General features: G+C 39.6%; 4 protein-coding genes across 4 annotated transcripts; 3 read left to right on the top strand and 1 right to left on the bottom strand.

Moving 5' to 3' along the window:
• Positions 1 to 489: 489 nt before the first annotated feature.
• Positions 490 to 6689, top strand: LOC123654112 (protein CNPPD1). Its single transcript, XM_045590072.1, has 6 exons — positions 490 to 629; positions 1001 to 1275; positions 1821 to 1917; positions 2239 to 2444; positions 5556 to 5684; positions 5761 to 6689. Exons 2-6 carry the CDS (start codon positions 1225 to 1227, stop codon positions 6517 to 6519), a joined length of 1242 nt encoding a protein of 413 aa, XP_045446028.1. The 5' UTR covers positions 490 to 629; positions 1001 to 1224; the 3' UTR covers positions 6520 to 6689.
• Positions 6690 to 7856: 1167 nt separating this feature from the next.
• On the bottom strand, positions 7857 to 19318 carry LOC123653915 (caspase Dronc). Its single transcript, XM_045589891.1, is given in 9 exon segments — positions 7857 to 8431; positions 8770 to 8960; positions 9321 to 9547; positions 9935 to 10119; positions 11037 to 11150; positions 11224 to 11316; positions 13692 to 13878; positions 13997 to 14144; positions 19150 to 19318. Coding segments are annotated over 8 exon segments (1371 nt in total). The 5' UTR covers positions 14129 to 14144; positions 19150 to 19318; the 3' UTR covers positions 7857 to 8189.
• On the top strand, positions 16167 to 17237 carry LOC123653913. Its single transcript, XM_045589890.1, has one exon. The coding sequence runs from the start codon at positions 16167 to 16169 to the stop codon at positions 17235 to 17237; it is 1071 nt and encodes a 356-aa protein (XP_045445846.1).
• A 4687-nt stretch (positions 19319 to 24005) lies between the features above and the next one.
• On the top strand, positions 24006 to 25092 carry LOC123654110 (selenoprotein M-like). Its single transcript, XM_045590071.1, has 2 exons — positions 24006 to 24284; positions 24364 to 25092. The coding sequence occupies exons 1-2, from the start codon at positions 24189 to 24191 to the stop codon at positions 24604 to 24606; spliced, it is 339 nt and encodes a 112-aa protein (XP_045446027.1). The 5' UTR covers positions 24006 to 24188; the 3' UTR covers positions 24607 to 25092.
• The last annotated feature ends 318 nt before the right edge of the window (positions 25093 to 25410 follow it).

Below are 25410 nucleotides of genomic sequence, written 5' to 3'. Positions count from 1 at the left end.
GACAACCAAACTGACAACTTTAGTATAACTTCTGCTTCCTTTCGTCAATGACCAAAGAGTCAATGACAGAATTGAGATACAGCATCACCATAAAAATTATAATTGAATTGTTATAATTATTAATTTACACATTAGAAGTAAAAAAATACTTCACATATATTTATTATTTACTGTAGATAGTAGCTATGGTGAAACTAATGAAAAACATAATACCGATTACCGTAAAAAAAGTTATTGTGCTGGCTTATATGGCTGAATTATATATTTTTCTACGATCTATAAAAATCTAACTAAAATATACTTAAAATGTTAAAAATCACCCTTACTTTGAGGTAGGTTATTACAGGTAATGTGGGAGCACTGGAAAACGGCGCAACAATATACAGCCAGATACCATTTAAGGTGCTTGAAACGTGTTGCTCTATGGCTTGAAACGCACTTTTGGTGTGACTCAAATTACTCTTTGACTCAAATGTCAATGTCATCAATGTCAAAATCTAAGAAGATCCGATTCGTGAAGATTTGTGGCTATAGGGATTGTATTCCGTAACTAATTTTATTCACACGTGTGAAGTAATTTCGTGTTACTACTTTACTTTATAAGTGTTTACTTTTAATACATATCTTTCGTAAGGGTTCTTTTATATTTTTATTTTTGTTAAATTTTAAACTAGTGTTACATTGTTGTTCTCACACGCTGAACTCGGACGGTGTCCAAGATGATGTTTCTGATTCTTCTCTTCTTCAATAAAATTCAAGAAAAAGCTCGTTTAACCACCAACCAACCAATATATGGTCTTTAACAGTCAGCTAGTTTTGTAAATACACAAAATAAGATTAGAAATTTATTGTCTGTTTAAAATGTAGGTCATAATAAAATGTTACTAGTTTATACAGCCATACTTGATCATTTGCTAATATCCTACAATTTTATTCTAACAAATTATATTATTAGGTATTTGTAGTCATAAGGCTAACCTTAATGTTCATGTTGTTGCAGGTTAAGATTTTAAAAGATTACTTTAGCCTAGAGTTTAATCCTAACTGGATCATTCAATTTGCTTCATATACTTGAGACATTGGCTTAAAGTCTATGGGCACAACTTAAAACCATTAAAGAATTACTCTCTGACACAGGTATTGTTTGACGTTAGGTACTGTTTAATCTTGCCGTAACTAACAAATGTGTTTGGTTACTAAGAAAGTGTAATAGCATAAATCATAATGTCTAACACATACAAAAGGAGAAAAGAAGGATCAAGACCCAAAATAAAGGTAAAAAGAGTTTAACACAGCTCCAGATAATAAGTTAAACACATGTTTCAATATATTATTGTAAAACTGTTTATGCATTCAGCCTGTAACATCCCACTGTTGGGCATAGGTCTCTTTCTCCGTGTAGGAGAAGGATTGGAGCAGTCCACCACGTTGTTCCACTAAGGATTGGCAGATATGTTCCCTACTATAAGTATCGATCACTATTAGGTATTTGTGATAACAATCGGGAGAGACTGCTTAACATGTTCTCCGGCGCATAGGGGGGATCTACAAAGACAGGCATGTAAACCAGAAATTAATATTTGTACAGATGACCGGATGGATATTTTTCCATCCCGAGCGGGAATCGAACCCGCAAACATCAGTGTTTTAGGTGACTATTCACACAACTACACTAGTAAAACTGTTTAATTTGTAGGATGTTCATTTCTTTCATAAAATATAAAACAAAATAATAATAAATATTTAATTTTTTAGACATTAATTGGGTCATAGTGAAACTATAACTTATATTATTGTTTTACGCATAAAAATATTTGCAGAGTATGGGAGACCATAAAGAATTTTTGAAAAGGATATCGAAAACCCTCTACTATGGACAACTGCCTACTTTACCCTGTTTGAGCCTTCCAGTTACTGGTATGTCACTATTAAATATTTTTATGCATAAGTGAAAGAAAATTAATTGTGATGTAGACAAATTACAGAAAGATCTAGTGAAAATAAAAATAAATATAAAATATATAAATACACTCACATAACACATGTTGGAAATGATGAATGTCATGTCAACAAAAATGAATGAATGTTTCTCCCGTATTTCTAGTCAGTTTTAACCGTTTTTAATAAGCATATCTTCCCTACCAGCTTCATGTTCAAAGTTATAACTGAAATGAATTATGGTCGAGTAACAACCACTGCACAGCCACTAGTTAATTGAAATGCGTTCACTTTGCGCAGAGATATCGTGCGAGCTGTGGTCGCAGGCGCAGTGCGGGCGCTCGCTGCGGCGCCTGCGCGCGCCCGCGGCCGCCGAGCTGGCGCGCGCCGCCTGCGTGTCGCCGTGCGCGCTGGTGCTGGCCATCCTCTACCTCGAGCGCCTGCAGCGCTGCAACCCCGACTACCTGGCCGCCGTCGCGCCCGCCGACCTCTTCCTCGTCTCGCTGGTGAGTGACCGCGCCCTACCCTACGACCGAGCTGGCGCGCGCCGCCTGCGTGTCGCCGTGCGCGCTGGTGCTGGCCATCCTCTACCTCGAGCGCCTGCAGCGCTGCAACCCCGACTACCTGGCCGCCGTCGCGCCCGCCGACCTCTTCCTCGTCTCGCTGGTGAGTGACCGCGCCCTACCCTACGACCGAGCTGGCGCGCGCCGCCTGCGTGTCGCCGTGCGCGCTGGTGCTGGCCATCCTCTACCTCGAGCGCCTGCAGCGCTGCAACCCCGACTACCTGGCCGCCGTCGCGCCCGCCGACCTCTTCCTCGTCTCGCTGGTGAGTGACCGCGCCCTACCCTACGGCCGAGCTGGCGCGCGCCGCCTGCGTGTCGCCGTGCGCGCTGGTGCTGGCCATCCTCTACCTCGAGCGCCTGCAGCGCTGCAACCCCGACTACCTGGCCGCCGTCGCGCCCGCCGACCTCTTCCTCGTCTCGCTGGTGAGTGACCGCGCCCTACCCTACGACCGAGCTGGCGCGCGCCGCCTGCGTGTCGCCGTGCGCGCTGGTGCTGGCCATCCTCTACCTCGAGCGCCTGCAGCGCTGCAACCCCGACTACCTGGCCGCCGTCGCGCCCGCCGACCTCTTCCTCGTCTCGCTGGTGAGTGACCGCGCCCTACCCTACGACCGAGCTGGCGCGCGCCGCCTGCGTGTCGCCGTGCGCGCTGGTGCTGGCCATCCTCTACCTCGAGCGCCTGCAGCGCTGCAACCCCGACTACCTGGCCGCCGTCGCGCCCGCCGACCTCTTCCTCGTCTCGCTGGTGAGTGACCGCGCCCTACCCTACGACCGAGCTGGCGCGCGCCGCCTGCGTGTCGCCGTGCGCGCTGGTGCTGGCCATCCTCTACCTCGAGCGCCTGCAGCGCTGCAACCCCGACTACCTGGCCGCCGTCGCGCCCGCCGACCTCTTCCTCGTCTCGCTGGTGAGTGACCGCGCCCTACCCTACGACCGAGCTGGCGCGCGCCGCCTGCGTGTCGCCGTGCGCGCTGGTGCTGGCCATCCTCTACCTCGAGCGCCTGCAGCGCTGCAACCCCGACTACCTGGCCGCCGTCGCGCCCGCCGACCTCTTCCTCGTCTCGCTGGTGAGTGACCGCGCCCTACCCTACGACCGAGCTGGCGCGCGCCGCCTGCGTGTCGCCGTGCGCGCTGGTGCTGGCCATCCTCTACCTCGAGCGCCTGCAGCGCTGCAACCCCGACTACCTGGCCGCCGTCGCGCCCGCCGACCTCTTCCTCGTCTCGCTGGTGAGTGACCGCGCCCTACCCTACGACCGAGCTGGCGCGCGCCGCCTGCGTGTCGCCGTGCGCGCTGGTGCTGGCCATCCTCTACCTCGAGCGCCTGCAGCGCTGCAACCCCGACTACCTGGCCGCCGTCGCGCCCGCCGACCTCTTCCTCGTCTCGCTGGTGAGTGACCGCGCCCTACCCTACGACCGAGCTGGCGCGCGCCGCCTGCGTGTCGCCGTGCGCGCTGGTGCTGGCCATCCTCTACCTCGAGCGCCTGCAGCGCTGCAACCCCGACTACCTGGCCGCCGTCGCGCCCGCCGACCTCTTCCTCGTCTCGCTGGTGAGTGACCGCGCCCTACCCTACGACCGAGCTGGCGCGCGCCGCCTGCGTGTCGCCGTGCGCGCTGGTGCTGGCCATCCTCTACCTCGAGCGCCTGCAGCGCTGCAACCCCGACTACCTGGCCGCCGTCGCGCCCGCCGACCTCTTCCTTGTCTCGCTGGTGAGTGACCGCGCCCTACCCTACGACCGAGCTGGCGCGCGCCGCCTGCGTGTCGCCGTGCGCGCTGGTGCTGGCCATCCTCTACCTCGAGCGCCTGCAGCGCTGCAACCCCGACTACCTGGCCGCCGTCGCGCCCGCCGACCTCTTCCTCGTCTCGCTGGTGAGTGACCGCGCCCTACCCTACGACCGAGCTGGCGCGCGCCGCCTGCGTGTCGCCGTGCGCGCTGGTGCTGGCCATCCTCTACCTCGAGCGCCTGCAGCGCTGCAACCCCGACTACCTGGCCGCCGTCGCGCCCGCCGACCTCTTCCTTGTCTCGCTGGTGAGTGACCGCGCCCTACCCTACGACCGAGCTGGCGCGCGCCGCCTGCGTGTCGCCGTGCGCGCTGGTGCTGGCCATCCTCTACCTCGAGCGCCTGCAGCGCTGCAACCCCGACTACCTGGCCGCCGTCGCGCCCGCCGACCTCTTCCTCGTCTCGCTGGTGAGTGACCGCGCCCTACCCTACGACCGAGCTGGCGCGCGCCGCCTGCGTGTCGCCGTGCGCGCTGGTGCTGGCCATCCTCTACCTCGAGCGCCTGCAGCGCTGCAACCCCGACTACCTGGCCGCCGTCGCGCCCGCCGACCTCTTCCTCGTCTCGCTGGTGAGTGACCGCGCCCTACCCTACGACCGAGCTGGCGCGCGCCGCCTGCGTGTCGCCGTGCGCGCTGGTGCTGGCCATCCTCTACCTCGAGCGCCTGCAGCGCTGCAACCCCGACTACCTGGCCGCCGTCGCGCCCGCCGACCTCTTCCTCGTCTCGCTGGTGAGTGACCGCGCCCTACCCTACGACCGTGAGCCACCCCTATAGAAAAAAATGTCATAAACTTCATAAAAATATTGACAAATGCAGACCGATTTCTCATAGATCTCAGTCTCTCATACCATGGTCCATGTTTTATGAGTTTTATGAGATTTTTTCCATAGGGACCGCCCGGGGCGGCGCGGGCCGACCATACGTAAAAAACTAGTGTGCTTTAGACCATACAACTGAAGTAAAACATCTCTAACTCCTACAGTAATATACGAAACGTCTCTCTCTCTCTATCTATCTTCACTAACTTATATTTCCCTTTCAACTTCCGTTCGCCTCGCCCGATCACACTTTTCGTAACGCTCTCGTCACATATTCACCAGCTTACTCCCAAAGTTAAGCGTGCGTAAAGAAGTTTTACTTCAAAAAATAGGTCACTCAAAACATTTTAAAAAATCTATCGATAATTTTATCAATCGATTATTATTTTACAAAATGTCCCGGAACGCTGAATCTTAAAATACGCCACTGCCTATGACACTCGATTAATGATGCACTCGCAGATGGTGAGCAACAAGTTCCTGCAAGATGACGGAGAAGACGACGAAGTGATATGCTCCGAGTGGGCGGCGTCCGGCGGCCTCGAGCTCGACGAGCTCAAGAAACTCGAAGTGGAATTCCTAAAAGCTATCGTCAGTATATCTATTTTGTGACTATAGTTCTCCCCGAATGACGTCCCTTCAACCAGGTGATAAACATTTATTTCAGGAATGGAACGTGTTTGTGAGCGAGCAGTCGTTCTCGAAGGGGCTGACGTGGCTGGAGCGGCAGGTGGCGCTACGGCAGGCGCGCCTGCGCGGGTTCTTCACGTACGGCGACCTGGCGGCGGCCTGCGACGCGGCGGCGCTGGCGGACGCCACGCGCGGCGCCACGGCCGCCTGCCTGGGCGTCGCGCTCGGCTACGTGGCCGGCCTGCTGGCGCTCGTCGCCTCCGCGCTGGTCGCCTCGCAAACCTGTCTCCCCACCCTGCAGTCGACAGCCTTACGGAACACCACCGGGACCCTCGGAGCCTCCCACCCGACGACTTATTCGCCTTCAGATATTACGCCGCCGCTCTCTAACGCTACGGTCGACCTCCAAACCTATACTCTCCCAGAAGAATCGACGCTGACTTTCGATCTCAGGGGCTGCGACGAGTGGGTCAGATATCAGGAAGAAAATGCTCCGAAGCAGACCTGGTACGACGGTATTGTCATGTACGATTTGAAATCTTTCGAGCCCTGGTGGTCAAAAACGTCAGTGATGAATTGGTTGTATCAAAGCTCCTTAATAAATCCGATGCAGAGATGGTTGGAGAAGTTGAATCAGTTCATTTATTTCTTCAAAAAAGAAATGGACTGCGGCAAAGCATACATATCATCTGATCAGTGCAGTAGTTGTCCCGAGTTTGGTGAGAGAAGATGTGTCCGGCAATGGCTCAACCTGAGCAAACTGAGTGTATTTGTAGCCTCTATGTCTGATCGATAATTATATATTTTACGAAATAAGTGTTTCACATCAGCGAGGATAAGCTGATATAAAATGTTTTAATTACAAAGCTCAAAAAAAGTACTGTTACAAAATCTGTTAATACAAAAAAAAAATAATATTTTTGTATTTAATGTAATTTAAATATAGAAATAAAAGTATGAGATGAATGGGAATAACTTTTTATTTTCCTTATAAAAGTATAAAAATATACAATAAAATATAAAATTAGAATAATAGAATTAGAATACTTGTCGGTATGTCTCTGTGAAGAGAGGCATTTGCCAGACAACAGAAACTCGCATCACTAAACTGTTAGAACGCGTCCTATCAACTATAGTTCAATACATTTTTTGTTCCGTATTCAAAAATATTATCACAATAATCAGTATAATTACGAGAACATATATGGCACCTCAATTTTAAAGAAATCTTAATATATAAATAAAATATTAACTAAAACTCGCATTGACCCCTTTGGAATGTTTGATAAATGAATTTCGATTAGTTTTTTTTTCTTTTTCTTTTTTTTTTTGTAAATTCTAAATGCAATACTTTTAGAAATTACATAAAGATTAATGTGTTACTCTATATGTCAAATATGTTACCAAAGTTAAAAGTTTAAAAAGTGAGTAATATACAGATTGTATATAAAAAATATACTTTTTGCAACTTATTACTTATTCCTATATAAATATATTTACAGTTGTCCTTACACATCTATAATGTTACATTATAAAAATTATTTAGAAATTAGATGGGAAAAATAATATAAAATAATCATATTTTTTTGTATATTACAATTGGCACATAGCAAACTATATTATGAAATTATAGGCTACTAGCAATACTGATTTAGTGCGTATAATTCACACTAAATAAGTTAAATTATGTAAATCCGTTCAGTGGTTCTGGAAATATGAGGTAGTAAAGAATATTACATACAAGATACGCGCGAAAAACATAACCCTTCCTTGGCAGTCGGGTAAAAAGTACCAACCGTCAATCATGTTGATGTTGTTTCATAATTAAATATAATTTTAATGATTAATTAAACATTTTTGAATATCATATCAAAAATTGACCGCTCCAGCGGGATTCGAACCCGCGTCTCCGACTGACCGTGTCGGCGCTCTAGCTAATTAAGCTATGGAACGGTCAGTCGGAGACGCGGGTTCGAATCCCGCTGGAGCGGTCAATTTTTGATATGATATTCAAAAATGTTTAGAATTCCTAATGTGGGGGTAACACAAAAATAAAATCGTAGGTATGATTAATTAATTTACGCTTCAGCCTGTAATATCCCACTACTGGGCATAGGCCTCTTTCCTCTTTAAAATATTTGAGCATTAATTAATGCCTTCGCCATCCTTTTCTTTTTTAATTCTCACCTACTACAAATTCACCATTTTAGTCAGTATTACATCCTTACACACTAAATATAAAAATAAATATAGTACAGCTAAATACATTTTACTAAATAATCGTAGACTTAAAAACATTATTCATATCGGTTGAGACTAACTCATTTTTGACTGCTTGACATTAATAGATCGATCAATCGATTCAGCCTGTGACATGCCACATAGGCTTCTTTCTCTGTGTAAGAGAGGGAACATAATACATAAATAGAGGGAAGTAAAAATTGAAAATATTACAAATAATGAGTACTACAGAGGTAGCAGGGGCGACGCGTCGTCGGGCTCCACCAGGCCGGGGTGCAGGTAGAGGCGGCGGTTGAAGCCCCAGCGGTCCACGGAGGAGGTCTGCAGGCGGAAGGCGGCGTGCAGGCGCTGGTCCACCAGCGTCAGCAGGCGCTCCACGTGGCAGTCGTGCGCGCGCGCCGCGAACACGTCGCACAGCGCCTGGATGTACCACGAGCCCAGCTGCGGGTCGCGGTACGCCACGTTGCCTGACAACATCAACATTACTCAAGTAGGATTTCAAGACACATAGAGATAACTAGCGATTTCACCCGCGTTCATTTGAGGGAAAAGCGTACTAAACTATTATGTAGCTCAATCTTCCTTGGTAAGTGGGTTATTCGACAACAGTAGATTTTGAGATTAGCGCGTTCAAAGATAGATACAAACTTCTCCGCTTTATAACATTAGTATTATCAGTATAGATATAAATCGAGCAGTGACATGAAACACACACAGACACACACACACGCACGCTCGCGCACATACACGCACACACACGCACACGCTCACACACAGCTAGTATTACGTTACACTGTGTCCGTACCGGGCACGGTGGCGTGGGCGATGAGTATGTCTGAGTAGACGCGGTCGCGCGGGTTGCGCTCGTGCGGCGCGCTCATCCACGTGGCCGCCACGCCGTCGCGGTCCGCCCGCCCAGACCACTCCGCCCGCCCTGCCGGCCTGGGGGCGCCGTCCGTGTCCACGCAGGCCCACGTCGATTCCTCGTTGTTGCCGCTGTCAAGTTTTATATACTATTATAAAGGTTATTTCACAGCTCCGTACTCTGTAGTTTTTGAGTGGTAAGTAGGCAATATGAAAATAATAATAATCTTTATTGCACATCAAAATATCAATAAGCATAGCATTACAAGATGCACAAGGAAAATACTATTTCTAAAAAAGTGTTTCAATTTTACAGAAGATCAAAGCTAAACGACATTGCTCTCAAGGAGTGCTGTTTTGTGGCATCGCGCTTAATACAAGCTTCTGATTGCATCATAATTCGCAAGCATCAACAAACAACGGTGACCGCTTACCGTCAGACGAACCATACACTTTGCTACCTTGTAACAACAAAGAGACATGTGGACTGACCGGCACAGCTGGAAGATGAAGACCTTGGGCACGCCGCGCAGCTCGGGCATGCTGATGTTGTGAAAGTGGTCGACAACATCGCGCGTGGACAGCAGCCCGCCGTCAGCACAGCGCAGGTCGTTGTCGTAGCCGCGGGCGCCCTCGTAGCCGTGGGACGACACCACGATGAACACGCACTCCGCGCCCACCACCACCTCGCGCAGCGCCTTCAGGGTGTCCAGCGTCTCCTGCGGCAGAGATAGTGACAGTGAGTGAATAACATACGACGACAGACTAGGATCGGGTTTCGGATACTGTAGTTACGATGCCCCGGTTAAAAAAAAATTGGTCAATATTTGTACTCCATAAGTATTCAAGCATATAATTGAAGCATAAACTGGTATCTATAATCCATTTTAAAATCGGTCAAATCCATAATCACATTGCACTGTCTACTATCAACCAATTACCATTATATATATACACCCGCCTGCCCAGCGACGTGACTATGGGCGACACACATGACTTTGGAGGCCTATGTCCAGCAGTGGCCTGCAATAGGCTGATATAATGATGATGATATATATATATTGTATTACCATCGCAGGAAATGTGACAAGTCCATAATTAATTACCTGTTTGGTGAGATCCTGGTAGGAGAGTACCCGGAAGCCGATCTCGTTGAAGAGGTACTTGAGGTTCTTGCAGTCCTCGTCGACGCCCTTCCGCTGGGTTTCCAGCATGTCGAAGTTGACGTAGCTGAACACCACCAACACGCCGCGCCGCCGCCCGCGCGTGCGGTACAGCTTGATCTCCGACTCTGGGGACCACACCACACTTGGATACTAGCTGTTTTTTTATATGTCTCTGTCTCTGTGACATCAGAGCACGATCGACTTGGTTATGATTATAACGTTCAATGAATGTCGATTGTGGAAAATACTTGACAAATAAATTTGTCATTTTCACGTCATTTCTTCCTAAGCAAGGGAACTCATAGTTTTTTAGCTATTGTTTTAGCTAAAAGCCAAAACTGATATACTTTTCTTAAATATTTAATCTATCTAATAAATAAAGTGAAAATCAAAAAACATCAATTGATATCGACATCGAATGATATCTATTTACAATAAATAGAGACAACCCTAGCTTTAGAATAATTCCTATTAAGGATTGAAGCAAAATCCAAAATATAAGTATAGACTCAGTGAATGTTTCACATTTTACTTCATCATGAAGGACGAATAATTCATACTATATCATAGCGTTTGTTTATTTATATGTAGTTATAAAATTTATAATCACCTTAATAATAATAATTGTGTTTGCAGACAAACGAAAAAAAAACCGACTTCAATTATATAAACAAGTAATATAACGTAGGTAGACGAAAAATTATTCAAGTAAATATGCATTATCAAAGATTACTCCAAAAGTTGTAATCAGATCTCGATGAAATTTACAACACCCAGTAAAAGGTTATGCGAATTTTCGAGGGTTTCCCTTGATTTCTCTGGGATCCCATCATTAGATCCTGATTTCCTTATCATGGTACCACACCAGGGATATCTCCTTTCCAACAAAAAAAGAATGATCAAAATCGGTTCATAAACGACAAAGTTATCCCCGAACATATATATATATATATATATATACGTTCGAATTGAGTAACCTCCTCCTTTTTTGAAGTCGGTTAAAAATAGTAACAATATACCAAAAAAAAGTAATATTACATACTTTCATCTTCTTCAAAAAACTTTGTAGATTTAACAACATGAAATTTTGGTATGGTGGTGGGGTCTGGCAGGTCCTTGGAGTCGACGGGAGGCCGCGGAGCCGGCGGGATGGGGTCTGCAACAACAATACACACTTCATAACTTGCTCAATTACATGTTCTCAAGTTATTTAAGTATGAGAAACGCACTTGTTCGTTACCCACTTTTATTAATATCTGTCGCAGTTTTAGTCTTCTTTTTCTCTTTGCTAATACTGAGGAACTTCTCGTTTGACTCCATGCCTAAAAACAATGATAATATCAGATTTTGAGCATTTTTTCAATAGGTTACCCTATCATATAATAAAATGGTAGGAAAGTCAAAACTGTACATTGAATATTTTTTTAAAAGAATACTTGGGGTGTGATCTACAATCGATACCGAAGCCAAAAATATAGTTTTTAGAATTTTTGTCTGTTTGTCTGTATGTATGTCCGGGATAAACTCAAAAAGTACTGCATGGATTTACTTCAAATTTGGCACGAATATTATTAAGAAGTCGGGTCAACATATAGGCTACATACACGCTATCACCTACGGGAAACGAGCAGTGAACCTTTATTTCTTCAACGCATTCCGTAACAACGTGTAATCTAGCGACGCATATTTGAATGTTGTTGTTATTATGTTATTAACCATGCTATATAAGCTAGCTGCACACTATAAAAATCACGCAATATAAGTAACTAAGCCGATAAACATAATTAAATGAATATAAGTAGACAATACAATTTTAAAGCAGCGCCATCTATGAGATTTTCCTGTAGATATGAAATGTAAAGAAGAAACGGGTAAATGAATGTTATTTTAAAAGGTATAATCGTAGGTATTTTTGATGTTGTATAGCGTTCACGCAGACGACGTCGCGGCAGCAGCTAGTCCAAACACTAAAAATAAATGATTAGACCATCTTACTGTGTGTGGGTAGAATAAAAAAATAAAATATTAATTAGCTAAATCAATCATGTGTATGTGTGGGTGATGATATAACCATGTTTTGTTTATATTGCTACTTTTCCATTACTGTGAAGGTCATTGCATTAATATGTGATATAAGTAAAAATGTACTACAACTTAACGCACAATGACCTTGACAATGATGACATTATGTTATACAACGTCAAATTGGTTACGACATTTTTAAATTTGATATTGTTGACTAAATTTTTTGGTACTCATAATATTATTGTGGAGTGTATCTCATATGTAAATAATAAATGTATGTCTAGTTTGCTATTATATAATTAATGCTATGACAAAATGAAAAAAATTATTGGACAAACATTGTTTGTCGCTAAACGCTATTTAAAAATAGGGGTTGGTGGTTCAAGTATGAAAAATTTAGGTTGTATGTATTTTTCAACGCCAAATCATAATAAAATGAAGAATAAATAATTAATCTAAAAAAATAAAAATAGGGGTGGACTACCCTTAACATTTAGGGGGATGAAAAGTAGATGTTGTTCGATTCTCAGACCCACTCAATATGCACACAAAATTTCATGAAAATTGGTCAAGCCGTTTCGGAGTAGTTTAACTACAAACACCGCGACACGAGAATTTTATATATTAGACTAGCTGACCCGGCAATCGTTGTCTTGCCGCTAAACGCTATTAAAAATAGGGGTTGATGGTAGAGGGTTGAAAATTTAGGGTTGTATGTATTTTTTAATGTTGTATCATAAAAAAATAGAAATTAAAAATTTTGTCTAAAAAATAAAAAAAAAATTTAGGGGTGGACTACCCCTAACATTTAGGGGGATGAAAAATAGATGTTGGCCGATTCTCATAGATACCAGATAAGCATAAAAAATTTCATCAAAATCGGTCAAGCCGTTTCGGAGGAGTATGGCAACGAAAACTGTGACACGAGAATTTTATATATTAGACTAGCTAACCCCGCAAACGTTGTTTTGCCATATATTTTATTAACCCTCTCAATCCCCTCCTCCCCCCCGCCCCCTTATATTTTAGGGGAATGAAAAGTAGATGTTGGCCAATTCTCAGACCTACCAGATATGCACACAAAATTTCATGAGAATCGGTCAAGCCGTTTCGGAGGAGTTTAATTACAAACACCGCGACACATTAGATTTACTGCTAATTGAAACTACACTGATTTTACTCTTTATTGAGAACACTCCACCCAATATTAACAATAGTTCGATGTGAACTGACTTATATTAATGATTTTATTTAAATGTGCTTGTCACTGATTAGGGATCATTCAACTATTACTTACGACGATTGTTGAAGAATATCAATCCACACTATAATGTACACACGTATAATAGCGGACTGGCAAAAGAAGTACAATTATACTGTACAGTAACTCATATAGGGCATACAGGAAATTCCCCGCTCAAAATATGGAGCAGTCCGACTGGGGTAGTACCTCGACCTTACAGAAGATCACAGCTAAATAATACTGCTTTCAAACAGTGTTGTTCTTGTTGGTGAGTAATGTGACCAGATCTCCTAGGGAGGAAAAGGGGCAGACGTCTATAAGCTACGGTAACTGCTTACCATCAGATGAGCCGTACGCTTGTTTGCCGACCTAGTTATATAAAAAAAAAACTGTACAGCATGTCATAAATAGTTATGATATGATACCAACTGGTGCTAGGCGCGGGGTTCCTAGGGCGGCGCGCGTGTAGTGAACTCCGGGGGTCAAGGTCACGCACCAAGTCCCAGTATCCATTCTCTGACAACGCGTCCAGAAGGTGGCCGAACGCTAGCGGACCGCGCCGAGGTATATCCATATACAATTGGCGTTTTCTTTCTCTCATATCCTTGGTCATGTCCTGGATAAGATTAAATTGCTTACAAACAACTCATAAGAGGATAATAATATCTTATAGTGGTTTTATATTCTTTTATAAAACTATGTATAATAACTTAAGAAAGATTCTTTTTCGTTACCTTATATGGTTCAATCATTCGTTCAGAGAAAACTCCTTTCTCGTATAAAGATGAGACCATGATATCCAGATCAGTTTGTTCTACGAGAGATATAAAGTTGTTTTGGATGGCCTTCCGATCATCATCTTCCATTTTGAAATCTTTTTACCTGGAAATAATTATATTTATTATTATACTAGCTGTACCATGTAGTTTCACAAACGTTAAAGGAAAAAAATAACCTATAACCTTCTTCGGTAGTTGGGCTATCATCCAATAGTTCCCAAGTGAGCTTAAAAAGACAGACAAAGAAACAAACTTAGTTTTATAATATTAGTATAGATTTTAGTCACAAAAATCTCACTTGAGTATTTAATAACTTGTCACAACAAATTTCTGATATAGCTTGAATGCTTTTATGCCTATAAAGGGTTTTACTTTGAAACTATTTTAAAGTTGTCTCGGAAAGAGCAAACAAGCTTTAATTGTGAAGTGTGACGTGACGGTGTATTTCATGTAAGATCATTTTGTTTTTTTTTTTGTTGTTTCTTTTAATGATGTACAATAAAGAGTGTTATTATTATACAACTTTTTAACATTTTCACAACTTTTAGATTGTTAAATAACACCTTTTAATGGTCATATAGACTTATATTAAGAATTTTTGAATTGCGGACAGTAGCAGTGAAATTTCTAATGAGTAACATCTTGATTTAGTACTGAGTACTGTACTGACATTAGCGTCAAGTCACATACAGGCAGTTTCCAACTTCAAGTCCTTGCAAGTTACACTCTTAGGACTTTATAATCAGTGACGTAGCAAGTAGTATTTCACATTGTAATAACCCTGTTCTGTACTTTTTGTGAGTACATTTATTAGTACACTTTTAATTCTAACTTGAGTATCATAAACCTAAGCTGTAACAATTGTATAATGCTTTATAAGTTATCATGTTCATATGATATTGTTATTATAGTAGGTGTGAGGCAACCAAGTAATATGCTTTGTGTATTGTAGAAGTGAGGTAAAGAAACGAGGTTGCATGATTAATCAAGAATTGCTGTTAGACAATGTCTTGAATCACAATCAACATATAAAATATTACTTTGTTGGTTATTTTGTTCATCAAATATCATAATATACGTAGTTATTTTTAGTCAAATATGACATAAAATTAGTAAGAAGCATTTAAATTGTAAATGGACTTTAACATCAAGACAATAAGAAAATTAATATTGAATATGACCCAACGGAGCCAGTTTTTCAGAAACTAAATATTCTTCTAATTACACAAATTTGTAATGATTAGAAGCCAAATTGAACCACTAGTTGTGTAAAGGAAATAAATCCAAAAGTTGTTTTTTAGACAAATTGAAAAAAGCTGTGTAACTTCTATATTTTATTTTTTGACAGTTAATGACCTATGTAGGACTCGGTTAGTTGGTATGGTTAACACGGGCTGGTTTCCGCAACTCGACGACTTTGCGCCTATTTTGCGTGTGTTGTATATCTATGTAGGACTTAGAGTTCTATCTAGTTAGAGTTTTATGGTCTTATAAGATGCCATATATTTATTTTAGTTTTTGAGATTTTTTTATTTAAAGCCGTTGGATTTATTCCCTTTATATAATCGATGAAATGAAAATTGAATAAATAAAAGAATAAGTACATTAAAGGAAGACAACAGAAGACATCGAAGGGACCTTTGATAAAACAAATTTCAACAGCATAGTTACAGCACTAAACCTCCACAAAACAAACCCAACTATAATTACTACAAACAGAACAGAACAAAACAGAATTAGTGATGTTCACGAACAAACGAGATTTGGGAAATTACACTCTACCTAAACTCCTTAACTCAACCCTGAATCTAACCACAGAGGTAAAGTATTTAGGTGTAATACTAGATAATAAACTAAGCTGGTCCAAACACATAGAAAATAAATTAAACAAAGCCAGCATCATCTTCTGGCAATGCCGCAGGATGATAGGCAAGAGCTGGGGACTTACACCAAAACTGACCCTATAGCTCTATACTGCGGTCATTAGACTCATGATCAGCTATGGAGCTCTATGGTGTGGTGGCGTAGAACACTCCTCACCACAACGCAATCCAAGCTACAAAGCTGGCAGAGGTTGGTGTGCATGGCAATTACGGGCAGCGTGAGAACCACACCAACAACAGCAATGGATGCCTTGCTAAATATTCTGCCACTTCACCTATTTATCCAACAAGAAGCTGCAACTACTGCAGTAAGACTAAAGACTCACAAACTACTGTGTTCAACAGGCATACCACACATAAAGATTCTGGAAGACATAGCCAAAGACATTCCGTTCATGGAAGCACCAAATGACGGAATACAGATGAAATATATTTTTGATAAAAAATACAAAATACAGCTGGGAGAAGACTCACGTGTAGCCTTAAATGGGCGAGACCTGAGTATCTTCACGGATGGCTCTAAAACGAAAACAGGCTCAGGAAGCGGTATCTTCTCCGAAGACCTAAATATTAATATATCACTACCCATTGGTCACAACTCAGTGTTTCAAGCAGAGTGCTTGGGTATACTTGAGGCAGCCAGAACAATCGGGAGAAGGAACGTAAAGGATTCCCACATCCGTATATTATCAGACAGCATGTCAGTATTACAGGCACTAGATAGTAACTCAACCACTTCAGGTTTAATCTATGAATGCCATAACACCCTGATGCAGGTAGGTGAAAATAATGACATCACACTGCAATGGATCAAAGGTCACAACAACACACGCGGTAACGACAGGGCAGATGAGCTAGCAAGAAGGGGGTCAAGTATGACGGCCATAGGAGCCGAACCGATTATACCGTTACCTTCTTGCTGGCTCAAAGGCCAAATTCGACAACGCATGAAACGCAAACACATTACACTATGGTCCGAAGTTGAGGACTGTAGGCAAGCCAAGTTGGCGCTGCCAGAAATTGATGCCAAATTGGCAAGAATTCTAATAAATCTGGACAGACGCCAACTGAGACAAATAACTGCGGCACTGACTGGACACGGTCCGTATAACAAACACCTATTTAATATGGGCATTACCGACAGTCCCCTGTGCAGAGCTTGCATGGGAACAGAAGAAACGGCTACGCATGTACTTCTCTACTGTCCAGATGTAGCGGCTTACCGGGCACAACATCTTGGCACCCTGAAAACACTTCCGGAGATCTTCAAGAAGCCGAAAAGACTTCTAAAGTTTCTGGAGGAGCTTGGGTGACAAGAGTGAATCGGATCACTTCCACACAACGCAAAATAGGCGCAGTCAAGTTGCGGAAACCAGCCTGTGTTAACCATACCATATCATACCATACCAAGTACATTAAAATTTGTTGTTTATTGTAATAAAGACTTGTAACTTAATAAAAATTAGCACCATAATACTATTCTTCAAAATGATCAGGCGTTTTGATATTCGTTGTTGGCTATCTCAGTATGCTTTCGTAGAAATTCTTCTTTTCATGCGGTATGTACTGAATGAACTTGTTTACGTCTGCCATTTTCTTGTGATTGATGTGTATTTTACCAGCATATGCTTTGTCTGTACGTAATGCAGGCTGCACATTACTCTTCCAGAGTAAAAAGTGATGTATTAACAGTATGTCGATATGCCATATGCCTTCTGGAGTAAAAAGTGACGTATTAACAGTATGATATAAGTCAAGTGTATTTCGAAATAGTATAAGTTGAAGTTTTATTTACTGACTTACATGTCATTTTGTAATACAATGGCCAAGTGTTCTTGAAGTCTAGGATATCTTCTGAAGTGATGTTTGTAACTGAAAATCCACTGTTTTTGGCCTTGGAAGTCATAACGTTTTACTCTTCGTGGGTGTATATTGTCTTTTCTTCTTATCAACCGTTTAGCAGTACCAAAGTGTTGATTACACTGTAAGAACGAATGACCTCCTACTGGAAATGCTGATGTACCTTAATAGGGTATTATTCCTATTTTGACCCCCGCAAGCGTCCCTGAACACATGAAGTTCCTTTACAGTAGGGCTCATATTCTGTATGGTTTTTCACAACAAGCTACAAACTTCGTCGGGGCCTCGCTTAGCCTCACGTTCGTGGTATGTGCAGAAGTCAGTAGAATTTCTTTTTAGGTCATGAACACAAAACACGAAGAGCCATATCTTTCTTAAATAAAACATATTCTGAACAGGGATCTTGGAAGCAGCAGTTATGCAATGCTTCATTTTTTTTAAGCAAGATATCTGACGGCAGTTAAAACAATCATATTGAAGACATGTATATTATGAATCCAAATACAAAATTGAGAGGACATTCTTAAAAACTTACAAGATCTCCTTGCCATAGCAACCCCAGATGTCACTTTTTGCCAAATCGAGTAGTTACCCAATGGAACAAGCTGCCAGAATCAGTGATTGGTGCACCATCAGTAAACACTTTTAAAACCAGACTGATTGAACATTTAAAAACTAAAGTAGAGGAACATAAGTGCAGTGTTATGCACGCATCAGCTCCAAGAGCTGCTAGTGCATTATAAAATAATAATAATAATAATCAACAAAAACTGAATAACTAATCTGACTTTATTACAACGTCGTAAGGTTGAGATTAGTTTATATGGAAATTATTGCATTAGTTTGAAAAAGGGATCGGATTTACTTCCTTCTTACAACTGATAAATTTTTTGACCATGAAGCACTTAGTGAATCATTACAGCCTATACAGTCCACTGCTGGACATAGGCCTCCACAAGTTTACGCCAAAAATAACGTGAACTCATGTGTTTTGCCCATAGTCACTTAGTGAATGTTGTGATTTATATATCTCTCTTGAGGCTGATGGATGAGTCGACCACTAAAGATGACTTTTGCGTAAAAAAAAAAAAAACATTTTATGAAACTTGGCGTTCATTGTCTTTATACAACTGGTGGTTCAATTGTGGTCTGCTAACTGCTAAGCAAAGAATGATATGATTGATGTCAATTAATAATACGTTTTTCATTGTTTAACAGCGTAGAACCACAATCGACCATGTTCGACCAGGTTGTTTTAAAACCTAACATTATCAACGGCCACTGTTAACCAAAAACAAGATCTAAAGTTAAAAAAATAAATCATTTTCAACGTATAATTATTTTGTTGGTAAACTTTATACTTACGATTGCAACAGAAAGTTCAAAAAGCACAACACATTACTTATTTAGTTCGTGTTCAATTCTTAGTCAAAGACGTTTGAAAAGAAAATTTGAATAACAGATGTCTCTATTGTTATTATTTAGCTACTATACAAGTTCTACGGATGAATCACGATTTACAACTAAACAGTAGATGAATGATACTTTATCTATGGACAGAACTACAATGACACCACAGATTCCGAAGATGACGAAACCACAGAGCAGGGCTGCCAGATGTACGATTTAAATCGTACTCATACGATTTTTTTGCATTTTTACTCATGTACGATCGCTAGACCGAGATCGTACACAAAATGTACGATTTTTATATTCCTATTACCTGGAAGCATTTCATAATTAAAAAAACGTCATCCACCGGCAAGCATGAATTTAGGAGAACTACCCCAACTACCTAACGCGTGTCTAGATCTTTTACTTGAATGAAGTCTCTTTGAATAATCATATAAGAGCTGTTTTTGTTTGCTTTCTAACAAAACTAATATATATAATATAGATATTTTCTCTTTCGGTATTAATTGCGACTTGAAAATAAAAAACATGAAAGCGAAGCTTATTTAATCAAAACAAAACTTAGAAACAGTTTATCCAATGATACACGTAAGTGCAAATTATTAGCTAAGCAATCAATTAAGAAGAAACGAAAATTTTACGAAGTTTAACCCAACAAATTCTTTTATAAAAAAATATGACCACAATAAATTTTGTATGAGTGTAACAATTAGTTTTATTACATTTATTTTCTAAAACTAAACGAATTTTGATAATTTATAATAAAAAATTAGTACTTAGTCTTAAAGGGCTGTACGCTTTTTATTTCAAAATTTCCTTGGCATACGATTTTTTTTGTAGTTGACGTACGATCACACTTTTTGTGCACCTGGCAGCCCTGCCACAGAGTCAAAGACAGTACCAAGCTCAGTGCCAGACTTACCATAACCTACCCCACCCCAGCCTGCAAAATAATGAAACTTGTAATAAAAAAAATACTAATTGATAGATTTTCAATAGTTCAATTCAACTACGTTGTTCTTTTAAATTACTCACCTTAACTTATTTAATTTAAAATCAAAAAAGTCGTTGAAAAATATTCATTTATCAATAATTTCAAACTCCTATATCTTTTGATGTATACAATATTTTAAATTACTCAAAGTATTAACAAACTGCTCAAGTTGCATTTATAATTGCTCATATACAGGTTGGAACATCTCCACTTTCCTTATTTTTAAATAAATATATATACGTTGTTTATATCTTAAGACTGGTGAGCGCTGCGCATGCGCATAGACAATGATGCAAAGCAAAAAAATTGCAGATATTCGTAATAAAAAAAAATACTAATCGATAGATTTTCAATAGCTCAATTCAACTACGTTGTCCTTTTAAATTGCTCACCTTAAATTATTTAATTAAAAATCAAAAAAGTCGTTGAAAAATTTTCATTTATCAATAATTTCAAACTCCTATAATTTTTGATGTTTACAATATTTTAAATTGCTCAAAGTGTTAAAAAACGGCTCAAGTTGCATTTATAATTGCTCAAGTATAGTTTGGAACAGATCCACTTTCCTTAATTTTTAAATAAATATAAATAGTTTGAACAAATAAAATAATGATACTTGTAATAAAAAAAAAATACTAATCGATAGATTTTCAATAGCTTAATTCAACTACGTTGTCCTTTTAAATTGCTCGCCTTAAATTATTTAATTAAAAATAAAAAACGTCGTTGAAAAATATTCATTTATCAATAATTTCAAACTCTATATCTTTTGATGTATACAAAATTTTAAATTGCTCCAAGTGTTAATAAACTGCTCAAGTTGCATTTATAATTATTGCTCAAGTACAGTTCGAAACAGCTCCACTTCCCTTAATTTTGAAGAAAATTATCATTCTGCCGTACCACATGACAACCGCGGTCGTTATGGTCGCAGAAAAAGCTACGTGAATAATGACGTCACTAGTGACGTCATTATTTTCGATTACGCCAAACTCACAACTGGGTAATCCATCATCTTAATAGCTGGGTCGAGGCGGTCGAGGTGGTGAGAAATTCAGCGCAAGGTAATTCTATAGACCTCCCCCCAAAACTCCATAAATCGACGCCCAATTGTCTATAGAAAGCCTAGAGCAATTTTTTTAACTTAAAGATGGTGCTAGAAAAAAATTAATCAATAATCCGCGGCTAATTTTTCGATATTCACGACAGTAACTTTGTAAATTGAACTTTTCATCTGACCTGGATGAAGTAATTTTTAAGGCATTATTGCGAAGTACCCACAAATATCCAACTGTCACCACAAAATATATTTTGGTCAAGTTTAAACGTTAATTATTTAAATACTCTACATAAATTATATACTTTATAATAAATAAAGTTGATTAGACAGTAATAAAGGCTATTATTAAGGCATAAATTATAATATAATCTATCCTAGTTTTCCAATTACAGCAGTAAAGCGCATTATGCGGCATAATGCTCAACGTTGAATTTTTGAACTAGAGCAATACTTCGCAAAATCGAGCACATTCAAAAATCAAGCTTTTTCATCAATCGTATAACACTCATTAAAGTACGGATGCGGAGCACGAAGAATTTCGTACATTGACCCCTCGTCTTTTGTCTTTGTCACTCGCGTATAAACATATTGCCGTTGCGCTCACACAGGTGTTGTGATAGCCGTATTCACAGATTGTCAACCTTTTTACTTTCATTTTTTTTTACCAAATTTAAGTCACAAGATTCATCGTTTTTCATTTTTAATTTAACTCAAAAGTTTACATTACTTATATTAAATGCGAATGTGTGTTTATTGGTGTCATTTTCCACACAGCAACAGATCTAAGTTTTTTGCATATACAAAGTATAGCCACCAAAGTGTATATATATATATATAAGTTCTTTTCTATGATTAAACAAAAAATATTTTATTCTGTGACTAGACCGATCCACGGACAAACAGCGTAAATTTAGTGTAGTGTGCAAAAAAACGAGTTCTATAACATCCCAAATTCTAAACTCTACCGATTTTTTAAAGCTTTGTACTTTATAGAAAAATTTTGGGAACCACTGGCAGTAGGCAAAAAGGTCATTGTACGAAATTCTTCGTGCTCCGCGTCTAACAGAAAATTAACAAACGCATGTTCTCTAAGTTGGCATTGATCGAAATTTTTTATTTATAGTATATTGTTGGTAATATTTAATTGATGAAAAATATTTTGTAAGATTCTTCATATAAAAGTGATCTTCGTAAAACTCGAGTATCCTGTAATGATCCTGGCTCACAATTATAAATATTAGTAAACTTCATATTACAGTTAACTACTGCTTGAAGATTTATATAGAAATATTTTTTCCTATTACAATTATCTCGAATGACTCGGAATGTTTATGAAATTGAAATATCAAACATATTTGATATGGCCATTCAAAATTTCAAAATGGTGAAACCATTAGTACTTGAAAAGTAATAGTAATTCAATGAGGCTGCCACAATATAACTTACCTGATACCATTACCTTTTAACCATTTAACCATACCGATACCTTTACCTTAAAAATACCTTTACCGTTCATAACCTCAAACCATTACCGTTACCAAGAAACATCACGTGTTCGTGAAACAGGAAGTACATAGCTCCGAAAAGAGCTGTTTTAATGTTCGTGAAACAACGATGCACACGAGTCATCGACAGCGGCAAGCACGGAAACAGAGAGCCACGTGCGGGAAAGAGACGCAGAGCACAAGCCATTCTCTGATTAATCATAAAACTTCTTTACTATTGTTATACTTAGTTTTTTGTTCATAATACTTTTATATAAATATTACCATTTTTATTTGATAAATATATTCGATCGACACCTTCTGAGTAAGACCTTTTATTTCGACACAACAATAGTCCCTAAATATTCTTGGGAATAAAAGTCGATGCTTAAAGTTCATCTACAAAAAAAGGTTTCAGTAATATAATTATTGTATACTATTATATAGTTAAAACTTAAAAATATTAATTCTTAAAATACGTACTTATCAGATAATATTCAGTAGTTCACAATAATCGATTTTTTTAAATTCAGTATCCGTCCAAGCTTTTACTACATTCGAGATAATTTTCAATTCTTTGTTTTCAACAACCTGTCATCAAATATTTTATCAATGGCTCAAATTGTTTCATCATTATATATTTTCAAAAAATATTTCACTTGTTAATGATAATTGATTTAAACTTGGAGTACTCGATAAATCATCATCATCATTACTATCATCTGGATAAGATGATTCATTCAAAAAGTATATATGTAATTCCCAACCCACCAATTATTATTATTATATTATCACTTTATTTACATTAATGAGGTTGCTATTTTTTTTTCAACATTGGATTTAGTGCACACTGCTGGTGCACTTGGAAAAATTCACATTCCAATTAAGCATTTAGCACAGGTCAGCATTGTGCGCTACTGAGCCGCATTATTTTCTGTAATTGGAAAACTACCTATAAGTTTCGAATGATTCTGATTTATTTTAAAACTCACCAATTTGAAATTTTGAATATTTACATCAATGGCTTTTAAGCGCTCCATATTTTTTTCTACTTGCACTTATAATTTTAATGCTCACAGCCTCATAAGGCACAAGCAAGACGAGTGAGAAAAACTGCGGTTTTGAGCGTGATAGTTGTGAGCTGTGAACATGAAGTGGAACGCACCTTAGTTTTTTTTTTTTTTTTTAATTTTTTTTTTTTAATTTTGGCATCGCGCGGTTGCACCTTAGTTTAATAAAATTAAAAAAAAGAAAATGATCATATGATTGTCATTTGATTGTCAATGTCATTGAAATTAGATATGATCTAGATTGTCACTCAATCACGCTAAAAAATTGTATTTTTTTTAAATTATAATCAGTGTCTCGATTCCTTGTTATTATCACACTTAAGTGATTGGCATCTGAACCACTAAGTTATATTTATTTTAAGCTTCCCTTAAAATTGGTAAAAATGTCCAACATTATGAAAGTGTTGTTTATCACGACTTGTGTTTTAGCATCAAGTTTCGCATATGATAAGGAAAAAATTGTGTCAGCAAGAATAGAGGTAATTAATTTCTGCAAAGTTTTAAAATTTACACGAATCTTTATTATGTTTATTATCCTCATTATTAATATTGTTACAGACATGTAGGGGTTGTTCTTTGAACCGGCTTCCTGAGGTGAAAAAATTCGTCATGGAAGACGCCCCCTTTTACGACCGCGTAGAAGTTAAATTCATCACTGGCGCTCCTCCTGAAGTTATTCTCCTAGATGCTGCCGATCAAGAATTGGAAAGAATCGCTCTGTCAAACCTTAACCGGGAAGAATGTAACAAAGTGTTAGGAGACAATGGGTTTGCAAAGAAGGGAAATAAAGAAGAATTTTAATGAATTATTGTAAATAAGACAGTACCTTGTCAACATTTATAAAGAAAACTTATATTATTAAAGTTAAGAAGAACAATATACTTAATATTCTGGTAAAAATGAATATTAATTATTTGAACCAAGTATGACATTGTGTTTTGGTGTGTAGCATAATTCCTTAAGTAGTATATTTACTTAACTTTAAATAAAATTTATTTCGTTCCTCATTGAATTTAAACTACTATTGCAGCCAATAATTTTATAACTATTAATATAATTAAATAACAGACGTGGGAATGTCGATTACTTTTTTATATTATATTCCACTTTACTCCAATAATCGTGGAAATCTCGAAATTTACATTCCATATTAAATAAGAATAAATGATAAATATTTGGTATTCATTGATTATATAACTGGGAAAACATATTATGTTTTTCTATTAACATATGATTTTGCTGTTATTTAAATATTTTGTCTTCTACAATAAATTTTAAAAGTTTGTAGTTTACCTTTTTCTTCTTTACCTTTATAATTCATTTTTGAAAAGCAAAATGAGCTCCATTTAGTAAATACCAATCATTAATCATATTGGAACTGAATCAGCCTGTAACCTTCCACTGCTGGGCAAATGCCTCTTTCTCCATAAGAAGGGTTTGAGTATGGTGGATACAATACTAAGGGCCTGTTTCTGTGCTAGTTGTGGATAACATGCTATTTGACAGATGATGATACAAATATTTCGAAAGCGGGAGGTAGAGTTGGCTAGTAGGACCTGTCTCTTCTCCAATAATAAACTGCAACTTTATGATCAATATATGGGA

The sequence above is a fragment of the Melitaea cinxia genome, chromosome 5 (genome assembly GCF_905220565.1).
Source record: "Melitaea cinxia chromosome 5, ilMelCinx1.1, whole genome shotgun sequence".
Lineage (NCBI taxonomy): Eukaryota > Metazoa > Arthropoda > Insecta > Lepidoptera > Nymphalidae > Melitaea > Melitaea cinxia.
Note: the sequence above shows the minus strand (reverse complement) of the source record. Positions and strands in the feature narration are given on the sequence as shown.

Bases quoted from the DNA above. Each gene is read 5' to 3' on its own strand.
- LOC123654112 (XM_045590072.1), top strand. From the start codon at position 1,225: ATGTCTAACACATACAAAAGGAGAAAAGAAGGATCAAGACCCAAAATA. The intron at 1,276-1,820 runs GTAAAAAGAGTT...AAATATTTGCAG, and splicing joins GATCAAGACCCAAAATAAAG to AGTATGGGAGACCATAAAGA. The intron at 2,445-5,555 runs GTGAGTGACCGC...ATGCACTCGCAG, and splicing joins ACCTCTTCCTCGTCTCGCTG to ATGGTGAGCAACAAGTTCCT.
- LOC123653913 (XM_045589890.1), top strand. From the start codon at position 16,167: ATGGATGCCTTGCTAAATATTCTGCCACTTCACCTATTTATCCAACAA.
- LOC123654110 (XM_045590071.1), top strand. From the start codon at position 24,189: ATGTCCAACATTATGAAAGTGTTGTTTATCACGACTTGTGTTTTAGCA. The intron at 24,285-24,363 runs GTAATTAATTTC...ATATTGTTACAG, and splicing joins TTGTGTCAGCAAGAATAGAG to ACATGTAGGGGTTGTTCTTT.